This window comes from Daphnia pulicaria, chromosome 4 (assembly GCF_021234035.1).
Source record: "Daphnia pulicaria isolate SC F1-1A chromosome 4, SC_F0-13Bv2, whole genome shotgun sequence".
Classification (NCBI taxonomy): domain Eukaryota; kingdom Metazoa; phylum Arthropoda; class Branchiopoda; order Diplostraca; family Daphniidae; genus Daphnia; species Daphnia pulicaria.
The window spans coordinates 4,399,721-4,416,127 of NC_060916.1; the positions used below are offsets into that span (position 1 = coordinate 4,399,721).

The window sequence follows — 16,407 nt, forward strand, 5'->3', positions numbered from 1 at the left end:
TATCCACGCACCGCCGGCCGATAACGCAGCAAAAGCAGGAGCGGCCTGCGTGTAGCTTCTTACAGCTGCTCTGGCTTCAGGAGCGCAACCAGCTCCGGCAGCGATTGAGTTAAAAAGTCTGCAGGAATTATTGAAGAAGTTGAATAAAAAAGGAACTCACGTTGAGATGGAGACGGAGTTTTAGAAGTCACCTCGCCTGTTTTTAAGACTTGCAATAGTCTATGCCAAACTAGTAAGTATTAAGTTTATAAATTCTAAAAATATAATTATTAATTTTTTTTTCCTCAGAGGATCCAGCCGTGGAGAACGCCCAATATATCAAAAGAACCATGCCTTTGGTATGTTTCCTTTCATTTTGTTTTTTATGCCCTTTTCTCGTCCCACTAACCCCTAGCCTTGTTTTTGTTGTTAGTTGTTGTTACAAACTATAAGTTAAAAAAGGTTTTGTAAAGGAGAAAGGGCCAATTGAACTACTTCATCGTCGGATTCAGAAAAAAGAGCGACTTAAAAACCATATCATAGTAGTATGATATCTGGTACGGTACCCGTATGATATCCGTACGTCAAAAATGACACATACACGGACATGAAAGAGAACCTCTCTAGATGCCGGTGCTAGCCGGAATGAGGTTTGCTTCCTTCGCCTTTGGCGGCCCTCTACCGGACATTTCTACCCATCACTTAACCGTGAAGTGAAAGACAGGAGAAACAATGACGTACTAAGAGTTTGATATCATACTGAAGCCTAGCTGGAACTAATCCGCTTGGCGGCGCTGTGCGGTGGTAGGGCAGTTTTATTTTTTGTGTAAAAAGCTAATGTTGAAAACACAAAAAATAAAACTGCCCTACCACCGCACAGCGCCGCCAAACGGTTTAGTTCCAGCCAGGTTTCAGCATGATATCAGATTTTGGTCTGTTAGCCTATTCCGTTGTTTCTCCTGTCATTCTTCTTCATGACTTAACACAAACAAACTAAGCACACATGTGCTTGTTGCCATGTTGCCAGATTGCAAAACCAAAAAAGTGCAAAAAAGTGCTGAGAACTAACTTTTTTTGCCATATTTCTTTAAAGAATCTGTGATCAAAAGCCTCAGGCTTGGCAGTGCAAAAACGGTATCCATGGAAACGTAAATCAAATTCTCGGGAAACTAGCAGACGCTTTCTTTTAGTTTTGGCTTCTCATTCTTAGCTTGCCCATGGGAAGTTGTTGACGCTTACTACCCCGACTCATAATAACATATATTTGGATATTCTAATATAAGCCTGTTCATTTAACATGTCTAAAGAACATATTAATCTAGAAATCAGTTACCGATAGTTATACATAGGGAAATACATTTATAAGAAAAATTTTAATATTCCTGCCAATAGATCCATGGCAGTGAAAGAGAAATTAAATATTCGCATACGGGATGGTTTCTTTGGTTTGTATTTTAGGGTAAGTTGCCTAATTTGAATCAACAACACTTGGCTGGTGAATGGGGACGGCATGCCGAGGCCGCCAACGAGAACCGGTAGCGGCTCTTCCCTAGCAAGACAAGTTTTTTGCTATCGAAAAACGGTTAATACAGGGTTGTAGATCTTTTTACGCTGATCATTTTTCATATATGGTTTAGGGTGTGATGAGTGAATGTAGGGGGGTGAAATGAGCGGGAGTGCCCGTAAAACGCGTTCAAAGTTTCGAGTTTTACGGGGCTGACGCGCAGCCCACGCCGGCCAGAAAGGGGGTCGAGCGGGTGGGTGGCGCGTACCCATGGGAGAGGGGTGAGTGAAGGGGGGTATACCTAAGCCATACTATACGAGCCCATGTTTCCCCATCCACTCCCATGTCACCGGTGGTCTAATGGTCATTGGTGAAATAAAAAGTGTCATTACACACCAGCGTCACGACATAGACATACCTTGAGGAGGACGTCACAAATCATTTAGCGCATTTCCGCAATACCCTGAACAATCCGTAACTTTCCCCACATATATTGACAATCGTGACACTTCACCGATACCAAGGGAAAGCTGGAATAAAGTTAACGAAAACCGAACTAGAACGACTCAGCCGCAAACACTGCAAACTTAGATGTAAAACTTATTGTCTAAAGCCTCTGCCTCAGAAACGGAAAAATGAGAGGGAAACTTAGCGACTAGAACTTCTCTGTCGCAGAGAAGCAACACCTAGGAAACAACTTATTACTAAAGCCTCTGCCACAGAGACTGGAGAGTCGAAAAACATCACACTTTAAAAACGATAATTAATCATGAAACCTCAAACACTTACGAAATGGAGACTAAGTTTTTTTACTTTACTCGGCCGCTGCTGAGACGTCGCTTGGCAACAGAAGCCGACTTGTTTGTGTCGAATAACAAAAATCAGAAACCGCGGTTTCTTTCGCACTCGTCCGTAGAACTACAAATGATTAGCTCCACAAGGCTGGCTGAAGGAAGAAAAAAACGAAAGATTATTAAAACGTGCACGTTTAAAATTCCAAAGATATGGGAGGTTTCTGTTGGGAAGATATAGTGAAAACATTGGAGGTTGTGTTATGTGTCACCTGTAACTTTACTGAGTTCCTCCTTAATCTCGACAATGCCCTTGGACTTGGGAATGTTGCCCACATAGAGTTGCATTTTTCGGACGTTGACATGAATATCCAAGAGTTGCCCTCCTTTCATTACGAAGCCGTCATACTGGATAAAAGAAACAAACCATTAACGTCTGAAGGTAAAAACTGTTTTAAATGTTACCTTCACAATTGCCTCTAGGGCTGCTTCGCACTTAAAAAACTGAACGAATCCGTATTCAAGAGGACGATTAAGCTTAACTGATGAGATTTTTCCACATGTTTTAAACATATCAAAAATGTCATCTTTTGACATGTTACGACCAACGTTGCAAATTAATATCTAAAAAAAGAGAAAATGTTATAAAGTTGGTATCTCAATTACATGCTGGACCAACATGCTGGGTGCATCTGTTGCGACTGTTTGATGGTATGAAGCTGGTTGTTGTGGGTAAGTGGGTTCCTGAAGAGACTTAATTTTTCTCGTTCTCATTATTTTCAAAAGGCGCACCACTGTGTTGGGCACTGCTGACCGAGTAAGAATTTCTTGAAGGTTTTTTTTTGCGAAGGCTGGCTTAGGGAAAGGCATTCTAAAACAGAAAAAGACTTGAATTGGACATTTGAAGACCACAAATGAAATAATATCTTACCCCCCAGCGTCATAATCATGGAAATATTTTCCACAAACTCCACATTTCACTGTTGGATAAATACAGTCTTGGGCTTCAAGTTCTTCAAAATGTTCACATTCTTGTCTAGTTTTAGCCAGTTTTATCGAAATTCAGGCTCCACTATTTCAATCAAATTTACCTCCTCTCAACAATTAACGTCCACTCTTAAATCTACAAACAACTTCCACTTTTAAATCAACAAACAACGACCACTCTTTAAATCAACATCAAAAACGTCTCTTAAACCTAAAAATCAAATCAATCAATTTAAATCTTGCGAAAACGTCGTGACCGTATCCAACTAAAGGGTAAAGACGACTGAACGGGATAGGGTTGAGAGGAATGTTGCGAGACATTGTTCAAGGTCGTTTCAATGTCATCAAACGTTCAATGTCGTTTCAATGTCATCAAACGACATGGTTGTCGTCTTATTAGATGGCGTCGTGAGCGCTTTTGAATTTCTTCGTGGTCTGTATAATTTATCCTATATTATTGACAATCAAGTGTAATTTGAATCCAAAAAACCATTGTAGGCTTGGTAGCCATAGTGGGCCTCAATCAGCTGCTTTTGGTTTCGTTCTGTATAGCTATCATAATTTTTTTGATGAATTTTTCATCTAGCCCCTTCTTCTTTGCCTTTATTTTATTGCTAGACAAGAAGGTAGACAAGAAGGAGAACGACAAATCGCTACTCGATCTGCCTGCTTTGATTAATTTGTTAGGCAGATAAATATGATCAGTTCTATTGCACTGGTGGTCCGCCAGTGCACTAAGGTCCATTTTGGCTATTGCAATGGCTTTGGCTTTGACCCGCTTTACTCTACTGACTGCCATCTCTCCAATCACTGAGATAAAAACTAAAAACATAGATAGGATCAAGACTCTCATTACAGTCGCCCATACTGATGGCAATTACCTGTGTAACTCGTGGCTTGACATCCTTAAATGTATTAGCCAATTGGAGTCGGCTCAGCTGACAGGAACTGGAGTTCGACGCAATTTATTACTGGAACTCCGACTACACCAACAGGTGCCAATTTAGCTGGTAAAAATATTTTGGCTTTTTATATGTGGCTTACTGTTTGTCTTGTCCCGTATATGTGGTAAGTTTGTTTTTTGTTTCTGTTCTTTGTCAAGGCAACAATTTGAATTTGAACTTACCAGGTATCTTCTTCGGGTAATAATCTACATCTGTCTGATCTGCCAAGCGTCAGTATGAACTCCTTCGAACGTATGCATTTCATTAAAACACATTCCTCTAAAATATTTCATATATCTATTTCTGAATGCAGCTAGTGTCAAAGAGTCCATTAGGGAAACAATTTCTCAGAGCGTGGTGGTAGCAGTGGATCGGATCTTCAGTTTCGGTTCTACCCGGTCGGACGGAATGCTATTGTGGATTTTGTCCTCGCTTTATGCCAGGTAATTATTACCGACAGTTTCTGAGCCTCCGGTATGAATTTTGTGATATTTCAAATCTCTTTTTGAAAATAGATCTCACTTGCAAAAGTTTCACTTGTTTATCATTTAATCACAAGTGAGTTTCATTATTTAGTTTTGAAGAAAACAGCTGTTCTATATTATTACGTATAGTGAGGGACAATCGGAGTGCGTTTTGAGCGACAGCAACCGAGGACTGTCGGGCCAAATGATCTATTCGCCGGGCTGGACTTACTACGAGCGCAAAGTTTACTCTGTCAATTGCAGCTCGAATTTTGAATGCCCCAGTGGAAAGTGCATTAATCAGACATCCGTGTGTGATGGACGTGACGACTGTGGGGACCGATCTGACGAATGCGAAATTGTTTGCCAATCTCAACTTGATTTCCAAATTAGATTAGCTGGCTCCAACAAGACCAACGAAGGCCGCGTAGAAGTCAAAGGTTTAACTTTTATATTTTTATTTCGCTTAAAATGTTTTTTTTTACTCAGTTTTGATTTCCTGACAGTATTTGGCCGATGGGGAGCTATCTGTGATGACCATTTCAGTGCAAATGATGCCAACGTGATTTGTCGCCAGTTAGGGTTCCCCTTAGGAGTTCAAGGCATCCCTCGCGTCTCAAAAAATTGGAAAAACGCCGACTTTTTTATGCGATCTATCCTTTCTATTAGTCCAAATTTGTCGAAAACTTTTTCAATTACGCCTTTGAAACGCGAGGCAAATTCCATACCACGAAAACATAGCAATAATTTTAAAAAAAACTAAAACGTGCTCCATTATAACGCAAACAACAACAACAACTTACATTAGACATCGCGTCTGCATCATCTTCAGGGTCCGCCCAATCAACAATAGTTTGACTTCCAAAAGTTTCCAGGTCGCCAGTAGTTAAGTTAAGGCCGTTTGCTCCGTTTTCTGCTAGGGCCGCAGATACAGCATTTTGCTGATGATTCGAAAAATACATTTTTTAGAGTCTTTGCTGGATTTGTGTGGAGTCAGTGCCGACTATTTTTCTTTTGTTAGTGAGATTTACTCCACCCATGTCAAATGATGCTGTGAATCCCCGTTCTGTAGTTGCTCCTATTGAGAAATAGTTGACGCCTAGATTGGGTACAGATAGAACATTGGACAATCATGCCATACGCCATCGACTTTGCTTCTTATGGAAATGTTTCCAATTCCAGTAGCTTGAAGCGCCTCGTTATTCTTCCCGACTCCTTTGATGAGACATTTGCCTGGTGTAATTGGTTTTAAATTATCAAATGCAGATCTTTTGTCAGATATGTGCTCACTTATCCCTGAATCAGCATACCAGCATTCACAATACATATTATACAGTAGGTACCGTAAGTTTGGGAACGCGCGAGAGAACCTTTATATGTAAAAAGGCGGTTTTCGTGGCGTTCCCAAAATCGAATTTTTACGGGGGAGAACGAATTTTTTTTAAGTAGCCATGGTGGTTGGGAGAATTGGAGGAAAGAATGAAAAAAAGAGGGGACCAGACTTTCCTTTTCTACCTTTCCTTCCCTTTATTTACCCGAAAAGCCTATGCGCAAACCACACCGGGTGAGCCAAATAAAAATCTGCTGTTCACGGCACCCCTTCACACTGCAACGCGCCGCTAAGGGGTCTGCTTGACCCATACCTTTGGATCTTAATAAGGTCTATAATATAAAAAACAAAAAGTTAATATAAAAACAAAAAAAAGTCAATATAAAACCCCCAAAAAGTTCAATATATAATCCCAAAAAAGTTCAATATAAAAACGGCAGCCACCTAGCGGTCAAAATAATTACTTCATGCCACATCTCCACCCCCTTTATAGCCAGTTTGAATCCAGTTGTACAAACGGGGATTCTCGCGCGATAAGCGCATATTTGAGCATTTTATTTAATCACATAATTAAAAAACCAGTAAGCGCTTAAATAACGCTACTTAATGCGCGTCGCTCAAAATTATTATTTTTTAAAATTTAATGCGAATGAAAACGACTGTGGCTGACTGCGGCGACTGGTCAGACGAGTAACGCGAGCCCGTCCAATTTTTATCGCTGGTCCGTCCACTATTTTAGCGCTGTTGCCCGTCCGCTGTTTTCGGCGGCTCGTTATAAGCGAAAAATAATCCATTCAAATGTATAGCACTAGTCGAGTGCTATTATTTTAGGGGGTCATTTGGCGTTCCGTACTTTTTGGTTTTAATATAATACATTTTCAGTTTTTGTATTGAATTTTTTTAAATATATGACTTTTTTTGCTTTTTAATTTTTAATTTTTATATTAACTTTTTGTTTTTTATATGGAGTAGTTGGACATCCTGCGTTGCGCATTCTCCGCAAATGCGAAAATCTCATTTGTGTCCAACTTGATCTGTGTCGCCTACAGCGTCTTATGGAAAAACCAACTTCTTCCCGTTAAAACAGTTGTTTTCTTACCTATAACTTTGATTTCCCCCCTTTTCTTCCTAACAGTGAATACTTTATTCATTTCTCTATTACCTAATTTTTATTTCTATCCCCAATTCCATCTGGTTAATTTTTAATTAATTTTTGTTTGTGACTGGTTTTTTTGTTGTCTCCTGTAGCAGAAGAATTTCGTTCGTAGCGTGGTCGATTCTGTCTAGAAACGTCTGCTACAGGAGACGAACAAAAAAACCAGTCACAAACAAAAATTAAATAAAAATTAACCAGATGGAATTGGGGATAGAAATAAAAATTAGGTAATAGAGAAATGAATAAAGTATTAACTGTTAGGAAAAAAAGGGGGGAAAATCAGAGTCATTGATAAGAAAACAATTTTTTTACCGAGGAGAAGTTGGTTTTCCCATAAGACGCTGTAGGCGACACAGACCGAGTTGGACACAAATGAGATTTTCGCATTTGAGGAGAATGCACAACGCAGGATGTCCAACTACTCCATTACACTCTTTTTGGTTTTTATATAATACTTTTTTCAGTTTTTATATTGAATTTGTTTTATATATATTCTTTTCTGTTTTATATTATGATATATTGAAAAACCTTTTTATATTGAAAAAGTGGCGGTTTTGGGCTCTCATAGAAAGGCACAACAAATAGTTTTTAGACAAAATCACTTCAATACGAGTATGACGATATTCTCGCCAGATGGCATATAAAACCGGTTTGGTTGTTTTATTTTTTCAGAGTAAGCAAAGCATGGTCAGAGAACTGGAAGCAGTAATTCATCTGAGATTTTCAAATTTCGAAATCTGGGCTTCCGTTAATCCCAAATAAAATGAAGAGTGCTGAGGAACTACAGCAAAAACTGTACTTTTTGTTGGAACGACTTCAAGAAATGGCCAGGAAACTCCCTTTGTAAGTGACAGAAATGAATTATTAACCTAATATCATCAGTATCTACTATCAAGCACTTGGTGTTCCTTACAATGACATTCGATCTTTAGACAATATCAACAACGAATGCCATACGAACTGTTATCTGGTCTGGCCAACTGCCTTTTGAATGAGACCATCTTTAAAATTGTAGAGGGTCTAACAGAAATACAGCAGGTGACTGAAAAACAACTCCTTCAGCAACGTTTAAAACTGCTCCACAGACACAGAGGTAGTAAAACGTAAAGCGTAAACGTAAAGCATCCAAATTCAGTTGAGTTAACTTTTTTTAATTTTATCTACAGCTGAAAAAGAATCCTTGGCCAAAAAATCACCTGAATCTGTAACAGAAATAGAAAAGGAACAAGTAGCCACTCACCCTGTTGAATTAAAGCAAGCTGACATGAACCTCATCCTTCAATTGGACCAGCTAGTTGCAGATCAACAAGGCACACTTGAAAAAGCTGGTAGTTATTCACTTACCCTATTGATTGTTTCTCACTACTTTCATAGTTTTTTAAAATCGTGTGTGATATTTTAATTTAAAGGTGTTCCTGGTTTCTACTCCACTAGCAACCCTCAAGAGATACAAGTTCAAATGTACTTGCTGGATTTCATTTTAAAATTGGGAAAAGAATCTGATAATAACTCTTCTTGAATCTTTGCCTCTTTGCTAAAAATGAAATTCTCTGTGTATAAAGCTTTTGGGTGATCTGACAACAAGGTTTATCAAATTTATCTGTCAAAACTCTAAAAAGTACAGCAGACGAGAAAGTGTTGGATGGAAACAAAATGTGGGTTTTTGGATACGGATCTTTGATATGGAAAGTTGATTTCCCTTACGACAAACGAGTTGTTGGTTACATCAAAGGTTACGTCAGACGTTTCTGGCAGGCTAGTATCGATCATCGTGGAGTTCCTGGAAAGGTTTGTACCCTTAGTAGCTATTATAGGCCTGAAGCAGGTCGCCTGCTGGACCTTATTAATCTGAAAATGGTTCTCCGTGACAGCTAACCAACTTTTGTTTATTATCCAATAGCCTGGAAGAGTTGTCACTTTGATTCCTTCAAATGATCCGGAGGTAATATAATAATTTTGTATCCCGCTTGTTCTGTGTTCTGTCTAAATGTGTGTGCAAGTTTGCAAGAAATTAAGAAAACGAACGTTGATGATTTTAGTCGATAGATGGTGTTGGTATCTCGATTTGGAGGGCTCGATGAATCATTTTTACGAAATTGGTTTACTTAAAAGGACAAAGTATGGGGCGTTGCTTACAAACTTCCCGAGGATCAAGTTGACGAAATCAAAGGTCGATTAGATGAACGGGAGAAACGTTACCAAATTACCCTTGACGTGCCATTCTACTTCAAGCAATCCGCTTGCGGATCAGCACAAGTGCAGGTGAATTTCTACGTGGCTCCAGCGTTCGGCCCGCTCTTTCTGGGTGAGGCTGACGCGGAAGCCATGGCTGAGCAGATCAAATCGGCACGAGGACCCAGCGGTGACAATCTGGACTATTTGGCCAAACTCTGGCAGTTTATGAGAGATGAGGTTGGAGCCGACGCCGAAGAGGAAGATGCCCATTTGACGACGCTCTATCGACTTTGTTTCCCTTAAAATGTGTTGGAATAATTTTCAAATACATTGCAGTGCAAATCAATCGGCCGAATTTTAATTTGCTTTAAAAACATCCACACCAAATCGTATTTAAAAGAAATAAAGCCTTCATATTAATTTTAATTTGGTTATGCAGGCAATGGTATGGGGAGTCGCCTACCAAATCGGAGCTCAAGATGTGGAGAAAGTATCAAAGTACTTGGATTACCGAGAGAAAGATGGCTACCAGCGGACTGTCACCACATTCCATCCCCACTGCAACCACCAACCCCAAGAACCAGAACAGTAATCAATCAATTCAACCATCCAAATTTAATTCCAAATTATCTAGTATTTCTAACAACCAAAACTAGAATAACTCCGTTTGTATTGGAATTTTACCTCGCGACGAGTGACAATCCGTTCTACACGGGCCAGGAGTCGATGGACAAGATCGCCCGGCAGATAGTTTCGGCCAGCGGGCCGAGTGGCACCAATCGGGAATACCTGTACCAGTTGGCGACGGCAGTGCGACAACTTGTCATGGACGACAACCTGCCGGATGCCATTCCCCAACACGGCGATCCTCATCTGTTTGAGCTGGAAAATCTGGTTCGAGCTTTAGAGCAAGCTGGTGACAATCAACAAGGCCCACAATGACATGCTAGAATGAAAAGTCTCCCCCCAACAGTTGAAAAAATTCTAATATAGTGATAATAATACGCCCAGCAGCAGCCGGCTGGACGACTTGCATGGAACTCGTTGTGTGCTGTGTCTGTTTTCTGTGTTTGTGTCTGAGCTTGTCACCGCATCTAATGGATGATGGCTCCGCGATAAAAGAAGAAGAGTAGAGATAGTTAAGAGACTTGCCACTCGAAATGTCGAAAGAAAGAGACAAAATGGAAAAAAAGGACTGCGAGCGGATATCCGCCGTTTGCCCGTGCAGAGTGCCGCCGCTGATGGTGGTGCATCACCGTGTGCGTTATAAGGTAGAAGGGGAAGAGGCGGGATGGGTAATTCTTTGTGTGTGTGTGTGTGTAACTGTGTGTGCGTTATTGTTGTTATGTGTCTGCCTCTGTGTGAAACATGTCAACGAGTTTGCGGGGTAATGCGTGTCGAGTCAGAGCGGCGGCCAGCAGCTCTCCCCCCACCGGTTGTCGCCATAATAGGTCCCCTCTCTTTTGCCCCCGCTACATCTACTACTATGTGTACACACACAATGTCGATAGCTGTAAACGAAGAGACGTGGCCTTTACTATATACACTGAGCTATTCCACTCTTGTCGCCGTAAAAGAGTCAACAGCAATGAAATAAAAAGAGACAACTTGAACCCGTCAACTTTGGAACAAGTTTCCTTCCGCTCTTTTATTTTATTTTCTGATGAGAACAACAAAAGATTTCCAATGTTGTGTGTTTTCGACTGGCTGTGTAACGTCATTACGTCGGTGACAACTAGCGTATTGCATCACAATCCAACAAAATAAAAGGAGAGAAAGTTTTCTCGACTCGATTTCGATAACAAGACATTTCAGCTGGTTATTCAATTTCAACTCTTCTTTTTTCAGCGAAAAGGCCATGAGTCAGTCGTTGAGTTTTTGAATGAAAATGTTGGGGTATTTAAAGGGGGGAAATGTTACAGCGGCATCGGATGAATGAGTCATCTAGTTTTTTTATTATTATTTTCAAAAGTTGTTCATCTGTGTTTTTCATTCATATCCCCTCCACTCCCTTTTCAACTGATTATGTTTTGAGAGAAAAGAAACAAGGCTAGACGAGCGCCGTGTTTTGTTGGCATGTGTATACACATAACTGTGCTCTCTGTGTGTGCTGTGTTGTGTATAGCCGCACATTGTGCTGAATCAATGGGCGTATGCCGCGTAATTTTTTTGGGGTGTTGGGCGCCCCAACGTCCATAGAGTTCCTCATACTATACTTAAAAATCAAACAGAATAATTTTTTAAAAATACATTTCTTCAACAGGCGGTGTGCGATGCGCAGCATCGGGTCCACTTGCAATCAAATCATCAGCCAGAACAAATAATCGTTTTTCAATAAACAAAAAAAAACGGTTAGACCTGTGAAGAAAAACTTTTTTTTATTTTTCCCATTGGAAAATAAAAACAAATTTTCTAGTGACGTCAATACTATTTGGTTGAACGAAAGGGAATTGTGAGACTGCGCGGGCGGGTGGGCGCTCGCGCCCGCTCCATATGTGGCCGTCTATGCTCTCGTGCTGGCCTGTGTATAAGGTTCCCGGTGATGATTTTTTCCTTGTGCATCCATAACTATCATCATCGTTTTTTTTTTCCCGTGTTCCCACCTTGGAAGATAGAGGCCCCCGTCATATCGCCCGGGCCTTGTATATCGAATTCTCACAGAGTCACGTTTGTCGGGAGAAGAAAAAAAAAGAACATTGGAGATGACTTATGCGTATTATGTATGTGCGACCGTAATAGACGACGAGACGGCGACTCTACAACACACACACACGGGCTTTTTTTATTTCTTCTTGTTTCTCTGGCCCGTCTACGAAGGGGCCCATATGGTTCCGTTGGCCAGTGACCAAGCACAAAAAATCCTGATGTGTATACGTCGCCTTGTGTTTAGTTCCTTGGGTCTGTGTGTGTGTGTGTGTGTGTACATATTCTCTTGTCTCCCCATCATTTTCTTTCTCTCGGATGCGCTCCCGCGTCCTACAGACGTCCTCCTCCTTCCATCCATCGCCAGTGAATATGAAATCAGACAACAACAACAACACACAAAAAGGAATAGGGAGGGAGTCGGGTTAACACCAACAACATGTCTATAAAAGAGATATGCCCATGCGATTCCCCCCTTTTATTTGCTTATACATTGCCGAGAGATGGATAAGAACCGACGTGACTTCCGGCTGAGGACAGCCGCATTGCGCTCAATACACGGCGCTCACAAACAAAAAAATCAAAAGGGAGAGAGAGGCCAGCATCATTTAATCCATTAGCATTCAAAGAAACGTCTAACAAACAAACAACAGATGAAAAGGGCCGTCCGTCCGGTCGGGAATCAAGAACAAACATAAATGCATCGTCGCCGTCGTCATCATCTTTGAAAAACTTCCAGCCAACTCCAAAAACAGATGTCTAATGTAGTATACATTGGCTTTTGATTTTGAATTTTTGTAAATAAAAATTCACGGCTGCTGCTGGACGAGGGAGAAGAGAGTTGAATATTAGTGCGGAGCGGGAGTGAATTATGACGGGCAGATGAGAGTCGAGTGCGGAAATCTAAAGAGGGAATTGGGGAGCATCAAGATCTCGGAGTCGGATGCGTTGCATCACCATGGCAGCACCGAAAATCATAGATACGCAGCAGTTGCACTCCGCGTTCAAATTTGTACTGGAAAATAAACGCGTCCAACATTTTAGATCTAATAGCTGCGGGTGTGTGCGATGATGAGCGATGGGACGGAGATCGTTTCGGATGCCCGTCTTTTCCCCTTCCGGAATACTTTTTTCAAGAGGGAATAAAAGGAGCGAAAAGGAGAAGAAGAAGAGACAGTAGCACATATAGAAAAGAGAGAGAGAGAGAGAGAGTAGAGAGAAAACGGAGTGACAGCAGAAAGTGGAAGCTGAGAAAACGAGCGCCGATCAATAAAGAACCGGCACATCCGCTACTGTGTAGCTCTTCGCCATGTGTAATAGGCGCACCCACAATCATTCCCAGTCATACATGGGCCGTCTCTCTATATTTTGGGGGGAGTCATGATTCGTCAGAGTTCTTGTTCTGTATTCTATATCGAAACATTTAGCACATTTCCACGTACAGCTCCAGTGACCTACATTACATAGAAATATATTTAATTCATAAGATCCTCCTTGTCATCGGGCTCCGATTGACGACGCCCTTATATATTTTTCCAAACTTTCTTTCTTTTGCTACATATTTCCTTTTGCCCCGGTGAAACTAAAGCAGAAAACAATATAACAGGCAGCAACAACTTAGATTTATTGCGGAGTGTGTGCTGTAGATCTGGACAGAAAAAAAAAGAAGCTAGACTATTATTATGATGTCGTAGTAGTTGCTGGATGGATGGATGGTCGTGCGGCACGGATTCCGGGAGCAGCAGCTTTATTGCGGCGGCCTTGCTGGTGGTGTGTGGCGCATTGACGGCCGTGTAACCATAAGAACGGGGGATTAACGTCACAAACATCGGCCATCAGCCATGGCACAGCAAAGGCCAAAAAAGATCGCGTCAGCCAGGATCGTCGGATCCCCCCCTTATATATTTTCAGTGCTGGCGGATCAGCAACTCTGTGTACAACCCCCTCATAAAACTCCGTCAGCAGCAGCTTTCATCATCATCCGCCGTTCTCCGTGTACACACACACACACACACACTCACGTATAAATGTAAAGACGCAAGATAAGATAGTAGAGACTCATCAACAATCTATAGGCGACATAATGCGCGCGGGGCTCTTTTTCTCTTATTGTTTTCCCAGCGATGGTGGCCCCCTAATGGTGCTCCCCTCTGTACCTCGGACGTATATTTTAAACCATTGCATGTGTATAGGCCTATATGGTACATATACGCCGTGGCGTATTATTATTATATTTGTCGAACGTATTAATATTCGATGGCCTTTGGGCGATGTGGCTGCTGCTGGTGAATGCGGCGATTATAAGTCGTTGCCACAGCAGCAGCAACAGTACGAGAGGGATATAGAACCCAAAGTTCCCTTTTTGGTCGGATAATGTTTCACGCTTTCATCCACATCATGTCTTTCTCTCTCTCTCGGTCTACACACACACACATACACACGCATATTTCATGTTGTTGGATGATGGGGTGTACCCGATATAGGCCATGTCAGTCACCCAGGCCCGGATTTTTATGATCCATCGGTATAGAGACGTCACTTTACACCAAACTATTTCGTGTGTATTAGGATACATATTGTGACAGGTCATCAAAACGCATCAACGGTCATTTTTCCCACCGACAAGTAACCCAAGTCGGGCGCATAGTTAACATTTCTCCATTATCTATACGGTAGGACTCAAAATATTTAAATTTAATATCTGGGTAGGCTAAATTTATAGGCATCATCAATTCAAAATGGAAAAGAGAATTCCATTTAAAAATGAATATCGAACCGTCGTTCGTTGACAAATGCCCATTCAAGCGGATCGCAGCTTTAACAAATAAAAGACTAAAAGAATAAATAATTATGTCCTTTATTCTGTTGTTTTTGCTTCCTCTCTGTATGCACAAGGTCCCTTTGGTGGTTATAGGTTTATGTGTGTGTATACAAGAGTCAATAAGTCAAAACTTTGGGGGACAAAAAAAAGTTCCCCAAAAAAAAGAAGAAGGACGAAAGAGCCGATGTAATTGGAGAGGTCCTGCTGCTGTTCTCTGTGTGTGTGTGTCAAGCTGTTGGTCGCAAAGCAAACAAATATGAATAAGCGTCCCAATAGTTGACTCATTGCCAGATAAAGACAGTGAGAGTGGGTCTTAATACACTACGGCATTATCTGGATAAAAAAAAACTAACAAGGAAATGAACTGCGGTTTGAATTTCATTCCTTCTGGGCGCGTTATGTCTATACATTCTTGCGCGCAGGCATATATATAAGAGAACAGAAGCCACGACCGTCGGCATTAGATGATCGGATAGTTTCAGGAATATAAGATAAGATGGAAAAGTTTTCAGCTCGTCTTATATTCTCGGCGTGACGGAGATTAGTAACTCCAAACCGTTTCAATGAGGTCCTAATACCATCGAGGCTGCTGTGTCCTCATGACGACATGGTCACATATTTATATATTCCCAGCACTGTCGGATATTCGTTTCTCATGTCTATCTCCTGATGCCTACCGATGATTTTCCTTTTTCGTGTATATAGACTCTATAAGCTATATCATATAATCACGGAAAGATATAAGACGGAATTACAAACGCGGAAGACAATAATAATAAGAGTCTATAAAAACCGAATAGACCCGATGTCTCGACACTGTTGGGTTATGTCTGATTGTGTCTATATGGCCACAACAGTTATATATAGAGGCGTTGAAACCGTTAGAGTAAACTCGCCATCTGATCAGTATAATAAATAATAGAGAACATCATTTTTCCGTGCTTGAAATCTATTGGTGCATTGATGATTATCATTTCTTTTCATACGGATTTTTTTTTTCATCCCTCGGTGTGATGCAGCAGCTAGACGTGTGTATAAATAGCCGGCCAACATTGATCTAGATGTTGGAGAAAAAAAAATGTCGGTCAAGTGCGATGGCTAGAAAAAGATACATAACGCAGGGGAGAAACTCGCTGCTGCAGAAAGGAATAATAATAAAAGAAGAAAGATGAGACGGCCGAACCATTTAGCCTATAAATACAAACTGCGCTCTATTATATACACAGACACATCCCAGCAGCAACGTCGACTAGGAATGTCAATCCCCCCCCCCCCCACACACACACACGCTTCCTATATATACGTACCACCAGCAGTTCTAATAATCATCATACAAAAAGATATAACTGATTAATTGTTGCTTGAATGGGATGTGGAGTGGGGGCCCCCAGTTCGAAACTATTCCAACAGACACGCACTGCATATTATCAAATCCGTGTTGCTGATGTGCTATCGACGCAGTCGCAGCTGCCGCCCAATGGTTCCGACACACATATAAAAGTATATAGAAAATATATACATGTATAAATATGAAGGAGATATGAGAGGAACGAGGTGTCGGGTTGTATATATCTTTTTTGTGTGTGTGTGTGCGCGTTTCTCTTTTCATATAT

General features: G+C 41.1%; 3 protein-coding genes across 3 annotated transcripts; all 3 read left to right on the plus strand.

Annotated features, from left to right (window-relative positions):
- Nucleotides 1-4,641: 4,641 nt before the first annotated feature.
- On the plus strand, nucleotides 4,642-5,410 carry LOC124336745 (scavenger receptor cysteine-rich domain superfamily protein-like). Its single transcript, XM_046790534.1, has 5 exons — nucleotides 4,642-4,648; nucleotides 4,721-4,763; nucleotides 4,820-5,109; nucleotides 5,176-5,282; nucleotides 5,339-5,410. Exons 1-5 carry the CDS (start codon nucleotides 4,642-4,644, stop codon nucleotides 5,408-5,410), a joined length of 519 nt encoding a protein of 172 aa, XP_046646490.1.
- A 2,333-nt stretch (nucleotides 5,411-7,743) lies between these two features.
- LOC124337992 lies at nucleotides 7,744-11,124 on the plus strand. The gene is made up of 6 exons (XM_046792023.1): nucleotides 7,744-7,998; nucleotides 8,088-8,248; nucleotides 8,322-8,483; nucleotides 8,565-8,608; nucleotides 9,770-9,918; nucleotides 9,987-11,124. Exons 1-6 carry the CDS (start codon nucleotides 7,919-7,921, stop codon nucleotides 10,270-10,272), a joined length of 882 nt encoding a protein of 293 aa, XP_046647979.1. The 5' UTR covers nucleotides 7,744-7,918; the 3' UTR covers nucleotides 10,273-11,124.
- On the plus strand, nucleotides 8,710-9,676 carry LOC124337984 (putative glutathione-specific gamma-glutamylcyclotransferase 2). The gene is made up of 3 exons (XM_046792015.1): nucleotides 8,710-8,943; nucleotides 9,056-9,097; nucleotides 9,268-9,676. The coding sequence occupies exons 1-3, from the start codon at nucleotides 8,809-8,811 to the stop codon at nucleotides 9,631-9,633; spliced, it is 543 nt and encodes a 180-aa protein (XP_046647971.1). The 5' UTR covers nucleotides 8,710-8,808; the 3' UTR covers nucleotides 9,634-9,676.
- Nucleotides 11,125-16,407: the final 5,283 nt, after the last annotated feature.

Coding starts and splice junctions, on each gene's coding strand:
- LOC124336745 (XM_046790534.1), top strand. Junction 4,764..4,819: donor TGTTTATCATTTAATCACAA/GTGAGTTTCATT, acceptor TATTACGTATAG/TGAGGGACAATCGGAGTGCG. Junction 5,283..5,338: donor GAGTTCAAGGCATCCCTCGC/GTCTCAAAAAAT, acceptor CCTTTCTATTAG/TCCAAATTTGTCGAAAACTT.
- LOC124337992 (XM_046792023.1), top strand. CDS start 7,919: ATGAAGAGTGCTGAGGAACTACAGCAAAAACTGTACTTTTTGTTGGAA. Junction 7,999..8,087: donor ATGGCCAGGAAACTCCCTTT/GTAAGTGACAGA, acceptor TTCGATCTTTAG/ACAATATCAACAACGAATGC. Junction 9,919..9,986: donor CAACCCCAAGAACCAGAACA/GTAATCAATCAA, acceptor AACCAAAACTAG/AATAACTCCGTTTGTATTGG.
- LOC124337984 (XM_046792015.1), top strand. CDS start 8,809: ATGTGGGTTTTTGGATACGGATCTTTGATATGGAAAGTTGATTTCCCT. Junction 8,944..9,055: donor ATCGTGGAGTTCCTGGAAAG/GTTTGTACCCTT, acceptor ATTATCCAATAG/CCTGGAAGAGTTGTCACTTT. Junction 9,098..9,267: donor TTCCTTCAAATGATCCGGAG/GTAATATAATAA, acceptor TTTACTTAAAAG/GACAAAGTATGGGGCGTTGC.